Source organism: Pipistrellus kuhlii, unplaced genomic scaffold, assembly GCF_014108245.1.
Source record: "Pipistrellus kuhlii isolate mPipKuh1 unplaced genomic scaffold, mPipKuh1.p scaffold_m20_p_1, whole genome shotgun sequence".
Taxonomy (NCBI): domain Eukaryota; kingdom Metazoa; phylum Chordata; class Mammalia; order Chiroptera; family Vespertilionidae; genus Pipistrellus; species Pipistrellus kuhlii.
The window spans coordinates 155,056,130-155,070,738 of NW_023425404.1; the positions used below are offsets into that span (position 1 = coordinate 155,056,130).

The following is a 14,609-nucleotide window of genomic DNA, read 5'->3' on the forward strand; positions in this document are numbered from 1 at the left end:
AGTTCTTACCGTCAATTGATTTCTTGCTTCTTACTGAACTAAGAAAACAGGGGAGAGAATGTCTACAGGTTCCCACCACCACATACCAAAAACGATTTCCCTTTTTACCCGTATCTTCCACTCCCCTCTTCTTACTGCGGATATACTGTCCACACACCACTCTAAGGCCACAGCCCCTACCTGTGCTTTAGCTCTTGTGCCCATTCATCTACTCAAGGACATCACTTTAGCAACGCCTAGTTCAGGGGTCTTCAAACTTCTCTCATTATGAGAATCACCTGGTGGAGTTGTTAAAACACAGATTCCCAGATCCCAACTATAAGAAGTGCTATCAGGAATCTGTGTTTTAACACCTCCACCAGGTGATTCTCATAATGAGAGAAGTTTGAAGACCCCTGGCCTAGTTGATCTTCCCTAGTTGATCATCCATCAGCATATAGCCTTTAGTATTTCTTTTTCTTTTTATCCTCACCCAAAGACATGCTTTTTAAGATTTTTAAAATATATATATTTTATTGATTTTTTTTACAGAGAGGAAGAGAGAGGGATAGAGAGTTAGAAACATTAATGAGAGAGAATCATCGATCAGCTGCCTCCTGCACACCCCCTACCGGGGATGTGCCCGTAGCCAAGTACATGCCCTTGACTGGAATTAAACCTGGGACCTTTCAGTACGGAAGGCCGATGCTCTATCCCCTGAGCCAAACCGATTTTGGCAAGACATGCTTTTTAAAGAGAGGATGGGGGGGGGGGGGAGGGGAGAAGAGAGAGAGAGAGAGAGAGAGAGAGAGAGAGAGAGAGAGAGAGAGAGAGAGAGAGAGAGAGAGAGAGAATCAGTTGTCTCTCTTATGTGCCCTGACCAGGGATTGAACCTGCAGTGTAGTTTTGTGCCCTGACCAGGAATGAATCCACCTTTTGGTGTATGGGATGACCTTCCTAACTGAGCCACAGATAGGGCTGTATTTCCTACCTTAAAATCTCTCACTCGACCCTACCACAGCTATGGCCCATTTTTCTATTCACCATTATAGCAAAACACCCCAAAGGAGTTTTCTATACTGCTGTCTCAATTATTCTGGCCTTGTTATTATCCTTGTTTTGTTTTGAGGTAAGATTTATTAAAGCTGGGAACAGTGCAGCAAGGAAGGGCTTAGCCAAGAAGCAAGAGGCTGCTAGCTCTGGACGGGGCTGCTAGCTCACTGGGAAGCAGAGACAAGGGGACCCTGAGCCGGGAATCAGGGGATCAGCCCGGGAAGAGCTGCACTACCATTGCTCCCCTGATTGCAAGTCTCCTGGGGCCCCTTCGAGTTTAGGAGAAGCATGTCTGTGGAGGAAGATCACGCCTGATCATAATTTTCTGAATTGAGTTTCTATTACTTCAGCCGAAACCGGTTTGGCTCAGTGAATAGAGTGTCGACCTACGGACTGAAGGGTCCCAGGTTCGATTCTGGTCAAGGGCATGTACCTTGGTTGCGGGCACATCCCCAGTGTTCGGTGTGCAGGAGGCAGCTGATGGATGTTTCTTGCTCTCCAATGTTTCTAGCTCTCTATCTCTCTCCCTTCTTCTCTGTAAAACATCAGTAAAATATATATTTAAAAATATTATAACTTCATAAACTCAGCAATCTTTTTCCCCCATTGAATATTGGTTATTACTACGCCTCAAAATAATTAAATTGGAAACAAGAGTGTTTCAATATGAGAAATCTGTTACTGAACTAGCAACATACTGGAATACCTTTTAACTATGACCAGATTAAAGAAATGTCCATATTTAAATGTGAGCAAGGATGTTACTTCTTGAATTTAATATCTGCATATTTTTTCATAACTGAGTTTCTTACTTTTAACCTGGGACAACATTAAAGGTTACATTTCAAGACAAATTAAAAAAGAATATCATTTTTACAATCCAACTATATACTTTGTCATTCCTTTGAACACTAAATGCTTTTTAAATATTTATCAACAAGAAAAATGCTAATTATACAAAATTAGAATACTTAAGTTATTTAGATATTAGTGGTTTATTAAGTGAAGTACTTTAAAAATGAGGTTTGAAATCCTATTATTTTAAAAAATATATATATATTATTGATTTTTTACAGAGAGGAGAGGAGAGGGATAGAGAGTTAGAAACATTGATGAGAGAGAAACATCGATCAGCTGCCTCTTGCACACGGGGTGTGCCTGCAACCATGGTACATGCCCTTGACCGGAATCGAACCTGGGACCTTTCAGTTAGGAGACCGATGCCCTATCAACTGAGCTAAACCAGTTTTGGTGAAATCCTATTATTTTTAATATACATATTTTTATTACATGTATTTATTATATATCTTATAGCTGCTTTAGTTCATAAGCAATCTCAATTGCATAGTGTTACAATTTCTCTTAAACAAATAAACCTGAAATTTTATGCCGTTTCCCATGCATGAGCATATTGAACTGTGGTGAGAGCTTGCTGAGGTCAGTAGGGCAAAACCAAGTCTTCTGTGGAAATTTTTTAAAGAATGGGGAATAGTAAAGTGCTTATGATAAAACCTGGGCTGTGAAAAAGATTCCAAAAGGCTGTAGCAATGCAAGCGAAGCTCACAATTCTAAACTTAAACAGACACAGAAGACCTTGTCTTTGGGAGTCCAAAGTCCCACTGCACAGGCACAGGATGGCGTAACAATGGCACTTGTAGAAAACAGGCAAGGTGGTGAGTGGGCAATGTTACATTGTCTCCTAAAAAAGATGCTAACATCCTGGTCCGAATGGAAAATGGCATTTCTGTGCCCGCCCAGCATTTCCTGAGCGTTGCACCTGCCTTGCTTTGCACGGAGTAAGCAGCTGTCAGACAAGGGAAGCACTCAGTCGGTGGAGGCGGTTGTTCTTTCCACGCTATTTGGGAACCGCCTACGTGAGAGTTTCTCCAGGGAGCCAGGAGGGAACATTTGAAGGAGCAGGGAGGATTGCCTGGGAGCAGCCTCGGGGGATAGGGCTTATTATTTGCCTCTCAGCATAACCATTATGGCTTGTCTCAGTTTCGGTTCTTACAAGGGTATTTCTTGGATCACATGATCTCACACATCTAGAGGAAATAATGAACAACATAAACTGATGAACAAAAACAGACTCAGAGAAAGAGAAGCAGCGATCAGACTCTCAAACCTCAGAGGGAAAGTAGGGGAGGGTGGGGGCAAAGGGAAGAGATCAACCAAAGGACTTGTGTGCATGTATAAGGGCCTAGCCAGTGGCCCTGGACAACAGGGTGGTGGGGGCATACGTAGAGAGGGATTTGGGATGGGAATGGGGGGATGAGGACAATTGTGTGAGACCATAATCAATAATCAATCAATCAATAAATACCTCCCAACACAGTGAACGCCAGGGGAAAAAAAAAAAAAAAAGACCACATGAACCCGAAGACTCCACCTATGGTCAGTGAGCAGAACCATGGGAAAACAGACTACATTCCAATACAGACATGTGTAATGGTAAAAACTACCAAAATCGGAAGAGACATGAGAAAGGAAAAGGAGCTAAGCACTATATATTGTACTGTGTGCATGAGTTATTAATTGCTGCATAATAAATTACCCTAAAACTCAGCGGCTTAAAACAACACACACCTATCATCGCCCAGTGTCCATGGGCCAGGGCCCCAGCGGTGGCTTTGCTGGCTTTCGGCTTCAGGGTTTCTCACTGTGCTGCAATCAAGGGGTCCCCTGGGGCTGCAATCACCTCGGGGTCCACCTGGGGCCGAACCACTTCCAAGCTCACTTAACAGCTGGGCAGGCCTCTTCCTGGACTGTTGTACCACGGGCCTCCGTTCCCAGCTGGCTGTGGTTTGCAGGCGGCCTTCTCCATCAGCGCAAGGACTTGAGAAGGCCCAGGGAAAGAATACCGGCAAAGGGGAGAAATCGGGCAGACCGAGAACTTTTTAGGGATTCACTCTGAACTGAGATAGGTCCTAAGGATGAGTCCAAGATTTATGATGTGTGCAACTGGATAAAAGGATGGTGCCGATTCACATGAGATCGGCACACAACGAATCGGCACACAAGAGAACCCGGTTTAGGGAGGGGAGGAACATGAATTGTTTTTAACATATTGAATCGAAGTGCCTTTGTGATGCCCATTGGGAGACAATGAAGTGGATATGAAGCTCAGGGAACTGGCCTGAAGATTTGAATTTATGACACTATCTAGTCCGTGATCTGTAGCTCATACTGTTATATGATTGACCATGGAACAGTTACTCTGATCTATTTAGTTATTGATTTGCAATGATCCCAGCCTAGAACTAAATTAGGTGGGGAAGAACATAAACATTTGCTGTTAAACTCACTACTTCCTTCCAATTGCACTCCCCATGCACCTTATTTCAAAAGCATCTTGACAGATTAAGAAATTAGGGTTCAAGCATAGTACGTGGCACCCCACGATCTCCACCTCCTGGTATTCCTGCCTTTGGGTTATTTCTTCCCAAGTGAAGACAGGGCCTGACTTGCTTCTATGCTGTAGAATGCAGCAAAATCATGCAAGCCAATTACGTGATTGTATGACTTTATGTGAGACACAGTCTGAAAGGCTGCCTGGAGCTAGAGCTTTCCTTTGCTGGCGTGACAATGTAAGCGAGCCTGCTGAGAGGCCCATCTGGCAAGAAACTAGGGGTGACCACTAGCTGCTGAGCTAATTTGATAAATTTGATAATTTGATAAAATAACTTGCATTAAAAACATTTCAAATGATATGCAATCGTAAACAAACATGTTCTTCAATTATATTTTATTACTAAAAACATGAGATCACTTTGTGATTATATTTTATTACTAAAATATAATTACAAAGTGATCTCATGTTTTTGTAATGAGCAAAACCAAAAGTGATGTGTACTTGTAGGAAGGTTGATGTATAAAGCTTTTTGGAACTAAAACAACTAGTCATGACTGCTTAGAGTGGATATGGAAAAAAACCTATGTCTAGACAAAATGAGTTAATTTGCAGGAAGGGAAACCACACTTTTATTTTTTTATTTATTTTTTATTTTTTAAATATATTTTATTGATTTTGTACAGAGAGGAAGGGAGAGAGACAGTTAGAAACATCGATGAGAGAGAGTCATCGATCAGTTGCCTCTTGCACACCCACTACCGGGGATATGCCCGCAACCAAGGTACATGCCCTTGACCGGAATCGAACCCGGGTCCCTTCAGTCCCCAAGCCGACGCTCTATCCATTGAGCTAAACCGGTCCCGGCAGCCTTTCTCTCTCTCTTTTTTTTTTTTCATTAAGTGTATTTTTTAATCTTTATTGTTGAAAGTATTACATATGTCTCTTTTAATTAATTTTTTTTTACATATTTTAATGATTTTTTTTTGCCCCACTCCCTCCCTCCCCCATATCCCCTCCCTCCCCATAGTTTTATGTCCATTGGTTGTACTTATATGCATGTATACAAGTCCTTTGGTTGATCTATTATCTCCCCCAGATCCTCCTCCCCTCCCCGCTGTAATTTGACAATCTGCTTGTTGCTTTACTGTCTCTATATCTATCTTTTGGTTCATCAGTTTATAATGCTCTTCATTATCCACAAATGAGTGAGGTCATGTGGTGTTTCTCTTTCATTGATTGGCTTATTTCACTCAGCATGATGTTCTCCAATTCCATCCAGGTTGCTGCAAATGATGAGAATTCCTTCTTCTTTATGGCAGCATAGTATTCCATTGTGTAGATGTACCATAGTTTTTGGATCCAATCATCTGCTGACGGGCACCTAGGCTGTTTCCAAATTCTGGCTATTGTAGATTGTGCTGCTATGAACATAGGGGTGCATATATCCTTTCTGATTGGTGGGGAAACCACACTTTTAGATAGATATGTGCCACTTAATGCTTTCCCTTTGGCTTAATTTTCATTTTGAAAAGTTATAGGAAATCCTAACGTTTCTGAGTTGCAGACATTCAAAATTGCAAGAATACTTCTCTTCAGAGTTTCTGGCAGAGAAGCAAGTTGCTAATCCACAATAGCGGCAATTGATAAAATTGGACAATTTGATAAAATAACTTGCATTAAAAACATTTCAAATGATATGCAATCATAAACAAACATGTTCTTCAAATACTTATATCTCTTATTTGGTTAGCAGGGCAGATTTATCAAAAACAGGATTAATTAGATTCACTAGTAAATAACTAGGCTGCACCAATAGAAAAAGTTTCATTCCAGCAGCATATAATTTTTACTTTTCCAAAATTGCAGTAGCAAATCAGTTCAAAGGTCATTGCTTTCTCAGTTTTCCACTTAATTCCAAGGCTCAAATTTGCTCTGGGGTGAGATGATTTCATTGTTCATTTAATGTAAACCAACTGTGTTGTCCAAAATCTCAGTTCTTGGCTGTCTTCCCGCTACACTCCCAGTGAGAACGTATCCTGCTGGATGGACTTAAAGACCATCTATATACTATTTTTTTCAGCCCCAGTGAACTCCAAATCTCTATATACACCTGCCTACTGAAAAAAAAATCTGTGTATAATTGTATCTACTGGGTCCCAGGTTTAGCAATCCTAAAACCACAACTCCAGGTCATCACTGCAAACCTGCTCCTCCGGCTTCTTCAACTCAGTGCACCACCTTTCCCTAGGAGTTATGTGTGTGTGTGTGTGTGTGTGTGTGTGTGTTTAATCCTCACCAAGGATAGTTTTTCCAATGATTTTTAGAGGGAAGGAGGAGTGTGTGTGTGTGTGTGTGTGTGTAGGAGAGAGGGGATAAGGAGAGAGTGAGAGTGAGAGAGAGATATTGGTTGGTTGCCTCCTGCACACACCCTGATGGGAGCTGGGGATTGAACCTGCAAACCAAGTTTGTGCCCTTGATCAGTAACCCCCCAATCCTTCAGTGCTTGGGCTGACACTCTAACCACTGAGCATACTGGCCAGGAGTTTCTCTTGACTTCTCTTGTTCCCCGACTCCCCAGACACATGCAATTCATTAAGTTCTCTCACTTCTACCTATAAAATACAGGGTGTGCCCCCCAAAACGTATACACACTTTAATAGCTTAGCTCAATTTTGAAAATTAAATGTATTTTAATAAACACTGCCTTCATAATCAAAGTGTGTGTATACATTTTTGGGACATCTTATATATCCCCAATTCTACCACTTTAGACACTTGTACCCCTACAATGTAGTGTGACTACACCTGCTTTTGCTTAGATAATGGCAATAGCTTCCCCCACCCCCAGACCAGATTTTCAACCTTTTTCACCTCATGGCACATAAACTAATTACTAAATTTCTGTGGCATCTAAAAATAATTTTTTTGCCAATCTGAGAAAAAGAAAAGCTACAATTTTGATTAACATAGGGCAGCTATTATTTTTTTTTGCTGCTGTCTTTTTAAAAATTTTATATCTAAGGGAAAAAAGGTCAGTGCCCCTGATTAAATAGTAAGGTATTGTAAGTTTTTACAATTCTTGCGGAATACCAGTTGAAAATTGCTGCCCTAGACTACTCTCAACATAACAGAGAGAATTATCTATGAGAGAGAAATCAAATCTAATAGTCCTCTGGCTTCCCATTAAGCTCAGGATAAGATGCAGACACTTTTCCAGAAGCTACAAAGCACCCACATTATCTTTCATACTTGTTTACTCCTTCAGAATCTGAGTCATTTCAGGAAGGCACTTCGCTTATTCTTGTCTTATTCACTATTACCTCCAGCGTCTACAGCAGTACCCAGCACAATCATACACTCAATATTCATGGGATGCACTAATTTTTTCTGTTACAATACAGATGAGCATTATGAGGCCCTTACCTGGATGCAAATAAACTTATAAATTTAAGGATTTGATTTTTTAATCAGTATAATTTTAGACTAGTAGTCTTTAAAACATGAGTTACACCCAGCCTGTGGCTCAATGGTTGAGTGATGACCTATGAACCAGGCCATAGATCAATTTCTGGATAGGGCACATTCTAGGGTTGTGGGCTCTATCCCCACTGGAGGCCGTGCAGGTGACTGATCAATATTCTCTCTCATTGATGTTTCTATTTTCCCCTCTCTGAAATCAATAATACATTAAAAAACAAAACCCAAACCATGAGCTATTATTTTACCTTTTACAGTAACTCTGATGATTCTAGAGGTGTAAACCCTTGAATAAAATTTCAAATCATAAATACATATTTTACTAGAGGCCTGGTGCACTATATTCATGCACTGGGGACAGGTTGCTCCTCAGCCTGGCCTGTGTCCTTGGCGCTGCTGCGCTGGCCAGTCATCAGTCCTGCTTGTGGCTGAGCGACTGCCCCCTGGTGGTCATTGCACGTAATAGTGACCAGTTGTTCTGCCATTTGGCAGATTTGCATAATAGGCTTTTATTATATAGGATGCTTTATGACTGCTCCACTGTTGTAGCTCTTAATACATGGAAAAACAGCCTTTAATGAGAGGGCTGACAAACGGGCAGAGGAAAGCACACATGCAAAAGCAAAGTGAGGGTTGAAAAAGCAGGATATTCGCTGTACCAGCAAGTATTTTGGGATGGTTCTAAAATATACTTCAAGGAAGATGAAGCTGGAGAGCACAAAGGGCCCTAACATACCTGGCAAAGGATCCAAACAGCAGGCACCACAATCTCTTCTCCTATTTGCATTTTAGAAAGCTTCCTGTGGTGAATATGGAGGATGATGAGAGGGTGTGGTAGAGAGGCCACAACCAGAGTGGAGGCAGAGAGACAAATTTTGGTCTCCAGAGCAACCCAGGCAAAGAACTATGGCTATGGTTAGGAAGATGTCCCTTTGGGCTCCAGGCTGGGATGTGCAGCTTCGAGGCCTCCTTGTCTTCTCTACTCCAGGGCGGCCTGAGTAGACCTTGGGCAAACTATTACTGATTTTGTAGATGTTTCTTTCTGAAGATCTTTGGTATTCCATTATCTATGGAATTCTCATTCTTAATCCCAACCCATTTTATTAGCCTGAAATGAAGTCATTAACCAGTTGTTTATTATGTGTGTCAATTTTAGCAAGACGTCAGACAGCCTAAGCTGGTCTGGTAATGGTCATGTGTTCTCTGATGACAAGGTCCTCAGGATGTGCTGGTAGTGGTGGGAGGGGACAGGGGGGCGTGCTGGGTTCACAAATGCTGTGACACATAGCCAATACCTTTTTCAAAACATGTAAAGACGCTTCTTCTCTTTCAAAAGTTTGTGTCTCTAGGTGGACTGCTCAAAATGACTCCCGAGGCCAGGAGCCGGATGATATATGTCTTGCCTTTAAGTAAAACTATTTAAAGGAAAACCATTGCCAAGAACTCCAATGCTAAATTTAGAAACACTTAAAGCTTTCTCCATCTTCTACTTCTGCTCCAATCAGCACCTTCCAACCTTATGCAATCCTCATTATTAGTTCTGAATCAGACTGCTTTTAACAACCAGGTACAGTAATGTACTTACTCCACTTCCACTTGCCTCATCTTTTTTGAAGACTACTTCTCTCAAAATCTAAAAAAAGGAAGCCACAACCAGGGATTAAGTGTCCATAATATCTATTTTTATTACGAAAACATTAAATTTTGACACATTGCTTCATTTGCTTTTTAAAAATCTATTATCTGACTTAAATCTATTCAGCAAAAATGCCAATAAATTACATAAATCATAGTTTGGGTCTTTTTAAAACTAGGAACATAATATGTTTTATGATAATCAAACAACAATACTAAATCTGAGTTGCGTGAGTGGTTAACTTGTATTTTAACATTTAGCTTAAAACCAAAACCAACCACATGCTAATACACTGTTGAAAAAGTTTCTCAGAAACGCTTTCCTTATGGCTGTGTCAGTCAGTATCCTTCACTGAGGTACAGAATGCAGCGTTATCAGGTGTCAAGGCACTCATTCCAAATTGTCCTGTTCTGCTCAACTCAGGAGCAGCACTGGATGGAGGGCTGATGATATATATTAGCCTCCCCACCTCCTGCTCACACTATCTTGCCTTTAAATAACTTCATTTCTTTAAAAGGAAATCATTAGCTAAGGACTCCAATACTGAATTTAGAAACGTGATTCCAATACACATTAAATCTAATGTGTTAATAGTCACAAGTTCTGAAAAGTGAAAATAGATACAGAACTTATGTAAACAACCAATGAACTAAGGCAAATGGCACTGCCATTATATGCCTTAAAATGGTATATTTTTGGTGTCTGGGTTTCTTTAAAAATTACATTTTGGGACGGCTCAGATGAATTTCCATAAAAGATGTGTGTTTTGCATAAAGTTAGAGTTTGAAGGGTTTTCAACATGGGTGGTGGTGTTTAAAAAAATACATTGATAGTCTTATTAGTGAACGTTTCCCACTTGGTTTAAGTTTTATTGTGGAGGCAAACCAAAGCACTCTCTTAAGACTTCATGTTCAAAGTTATGATTAGGTTCTTATCATTCCTAGAAAATTTAAAGCTAGTTATCACCCTGGCTCTTGTCATCATCTTCGTCTTCATCATCCTCATCATCTTGGTCTGCGGATTCATCCTCTTCTTCCTCCTAATCAGAAAATACACATTTAACATTATGAAGATTTCTCACTTCATATTCAATACAGTATATATCTATTGATAAATTCTTTAATCTAGTAAGTATACTAGATTACACACTATCTGATTTTCTTGCTTTAATGCTTAAGGATCCATCCATCCATCCATCCATCCATCCATCCATCCATCCTTCCACTTAAAATTCTTTATTGTTTAAAGTATTACATAAGTATCCTTTCCCCCAATTGTCCTCTCTCTAGCTGTTCTGCCATTTTTAATATGATACAAAACAGATAGGTTAACTGGCCGACAGATGGCTATATCTCTCACCTGAACCAAAGTCAAAACAGAATGGCACATTTGGGTGATAAGAGTCTTGTTATGACAGGAACAATAATATCAATTCACTTTCTAGGCTCGAAGCCCAAAAGAGAACAGTTAACAAATGCTGAAAACTGTGCCCAATCTGCATCTTAAATCAATTCGGTGAACACCATGTAGAATAGATGATATTGAATTCATGCACCTAATGTATCTATGCCTGTAATTCTAGATATATAGGTTTATTTCCATAGTACAGTATAACTTTTAAAAATACATTATAAAGAAAGATAATATATAAGATTTCAATCTTACTGGATGACCGAGTTCCTTGAGTCTATCCTTTAATGACAATATTTTCTGATCCTGATCAGCCAACAGCACCAAGAGATCATCCTGTTCTTTTTTAGCATCTTTAATGTTCACCTCTAGCTGGTTTTTCTCATTTTGTAAAATGACAATGGTACTGTTAGATGAGTCCAGCTGCTCTTTAATAGAAGTTCTTTCCTCAGACAGAGCTTTAATTTCATTCTAGGAAAAGAAAGGTGAAAATCATGAATCTAAAATTAGTATTAACTCTCCTAAGGTTTTTAACAAGTAGATCCTTTCTATGATAAATCACTGTATCTGTCCAATCTGAGGTGTTTAAGGGTAGAGGTATTTTTGTTTTGTTTTTAAATTTTGTTTATTGATTTTAGAGAAAGAGAAGGGGTGGGGGGAGAGGGAGAAGGAGAAGTGGAGAGAGAGAGAGAGAGAGAGAGAGAGAGAGAGAGAGAGAGAGAGAGAGAGAGAGAGAGAGAGAGAGAGAGAGAACACATTGGTTTGTTGGTCCACTTATTTATGCACTCACTGGTTGCTTCTTGTATGTGCCCTGACCAGGGATCAAATCTGAAACTTTGGTGGATTGGGACGACACTCTGAGCAACTTGGCCAGGGTAATAGGACGCTTAAAACATACATTCATTCAGTAACATGAGAATTTATGTTAGGTTACACATCACAGATGGTTACTGTGAAAAATACAGTCTAACATAAAAAGGTATTTTTAATCAGTTATTCCTCAATAAACCCCAAGAGACAATAACATTTCAGATAACCAGAGGAATAAATATACAAAAAATTTTATAGCAAAAGCCTGGTTAGCATCGGAATTAGAACTGAAGTTTTTTTATTTTATTTTTTAAAACATTAGTCCCAACTTTATACATACAATTAAAGGCAGAAAAAATAGCTTCAAATAAAACCAATGGGTTAAAAATAATTTGACCATAATCCAAAAGGCATAATTACACATTATTTTTCTTTTTTTTTCTGCACTTTTTTTTTTTTTGTACTATTACCTCATTCCTTTCTTTATATTATTTATTCTGGTTTCTATGTCACAAAACAGGCTGCAGGATTTCATGTGCCTGTGTTCTTTGGCCTATGAAAAGCTTACATGTAGCTTATGTATTAGCCAAACTTCTTATTGTGATTAGAGATTGATAAGAAAACCATTTTCACTTTCAAAGTACATTCTGATGTCTTCTTACTTTATATATTTGGTACAATTATTTGAAAAGGCATTAAAAAAATCTTAATTTGTGCCATTTTGGGCAACAGAATAAAAAGACTGTAAGATAACATTACACCTCATTAGCTTTCTTCATAAATCTAAGGATTTGAGAAATTAAGTGAAATAAATTCTAATTTCCTGAAGTTCATTTCATATAATATGCAGTAAACCAAAGCCAACCTTTAACTCTTTAGTCTCTTGTAATAATGCCGAAAGCCTTCCTTCTACATCAGTAGTTTTTGCAGCTATTGCAGCTTCACTCTCTCCTGATACAGGAACTGATTGTGCCTGAAAGTAGAAATTAGGAAAAAAACAGTTTCTTTCAAGTTATGATCAATATGAAACTCCAATGATTTAATTTTATTTTAAAATTTTATTTCCAATAACAGAAAATATGATTCCCTCACATATTTACAGGAATAAAGTGCTCTCCCTAGAAAGATGAGTGATCTACAGTCAAGTAGAAGACAAGAGTGGTGGAGCACCAAATCTCAGCAGAGGAGGAGGAATCCTGGGTTAAGTTGCCTCAAGATCACACCAGGAAAGCAATCAACAAGACAGCTCTCACGTAGCTATAACAGCATTTAATAGCAGGAAATATTTTTCAAAGTCGTTTCCTCATAGAATTCCTATAATAGTTTAGTTGACACTGTCATCTCAGAGAGATAGGTGGGAACACTGAGTTGAATGCCATTAACTGGTGAAATCTAAGTATTTTCTTAAGAGCTATAGGAAGTATTCTTAAATCAATTTTTCAGTCTTTCCCTCCCCTTCCCACCCCCCCCCATAAAATACTGAAGTGAGGTGCTGGTGTAGCAAATATCTGAACATGTGTAAAGGACTTTAGGATTGGAGGAATCTAGCAGAGTTTTGAGGTATGTGTTAGACAAAGCCTACATGGCCTTGGAGATATGTTGGGAGAATATGATCATTAAAGACAATTCTGGTCAGGCTCAGAAAGAAAAAAAGAGAGCTGTGGAGAAAGCTATACAGAAAATGAGTATCATCACGAACAGAATGCTGATAGAAATATGGATGTTAAAGTGGTTTTGGCTGAGATCTGAGATGGAAATCAGGAAAGTGGAGGACAAGCAATTCTTGTTATAAAGTGACAAAGAACTTGGCTAAATTATGTCTAGTGTTCTGTGGAAAGTAGAATTTTTAAGTGATGAACGTGGACATTTAGCTGAGGAGATATCTAAACAAAGTGTCAAAGGCATGGACTAGCTCCTTGCTGCTTGTAATACAATGTGAAAGGAGAGAGAAACTGAAGAAGGAAATGTTAAACAAAAGGTAATGAGAATTTGAAAATTTAGAAAATCTCCATCCTAACTCTATTGCAATAAATGTCAAGGCATATTCTGGTGAAACACCAAGGGGGTGCCTTGGCAAACGTTTGTAAAGAGGTTGCATGTGTGACTCATGGAACGAATCAACCACTAGCAGAAGCTGGAATAGGAGGGCCTTCTTGTCCGATGGCTTGGACCTGAGAACTGCATGGGTTCTCGAGAAGGTTTCTCATAATTTTATACTAGCAGTAAACCTGCTAATAACTTGGACCGAAGGTACAGACAGGATAAAATACAAAATATCAGCAAAATGAGCCAGTAAGTATCTGATTAAATTGAATGGGTGAGTCTAACTGTAATATTGAGGCTGCCACCATGGACAAGAAGTTGATGTGACTAGAACTCTGGCTAAAGGGAAGGTACTTTTTGACAAATTTGCTTCTTTTCCATTAGTGGTTGAGAAACAACACCTTAACCTTGTGTTTACTATTTTTTAGGAGAAAAAAATTTAACTAACTTACAAATGCTTCTGTTTTCTGTAACAGCTCCTGCTTTTCTGTCTGTAGTTTGGTAATCTCCACAGATTTTGAGTTTAACTGAGACTTTAATGTTGCCAGTTCCTAAGAGAGAAAAAAACAGTTGAGGTGTAAACTTAAATGGAATTTCATCAAGGAAATGTCTATTTTCAGGACATACACACAAGTTTACCTCCTGTTGATTTTTTTTTCTCTTTTCAATTCTAAAAAACAATATTTTCTTTTGGACAGAAATGTTTAAATAGCCAATATACTTAACAAAACAATTATCATGGTCAATATTGTATGGATTAGGCAAAAGATTTTATATCTTCATATTTGTAGCTTATAAACATAATTATGTTCCCTTAATTGTTGGTTCACTAACAATCTACATATAACC

General features: G+C 39.0%; 1 protein-coding gene across 7 annotated transcripts in view; it reads right to left on the reverse strand.

Annotated features, from left to right (window-relative positions):
- Positions 1-9,521: 9,521 nt before the first annotated feature.
- The window catches only part of USO1 (USO1 vesicle transport factor), a 74,153-nt gene continuing 69,065 nt past the window's right edge, over positions 9,522-14,609 (reverse strand). For all 7 annotated transcript variants that reach the window (XM_036413465.2, XM_036413434.2, XM_036413484.2 and 4 more), the window contains 4 exons: positions 14,213-14,311; positions 12,583-12,690; positions 11,163-11,378; positions 9,522-10,536 (listed from right to left, as the gene is read on the reverse strand). In XM_036413465.2, the coding sequence (XP_036269358.1) occupies positions 10,453-10,536; positions 11,163-11,378; positions 12,583-12,690; positions 14,213-14,311 (507 nt within the window). In that variant the 3' untranslated portion in view covers positions 9,522-10,452. The remainder of the gene's footprint in view (positions 10,537-11,162; positions 11,379-12,582; positions 12,691-14,212; positions 14,312-14,609) is intronic.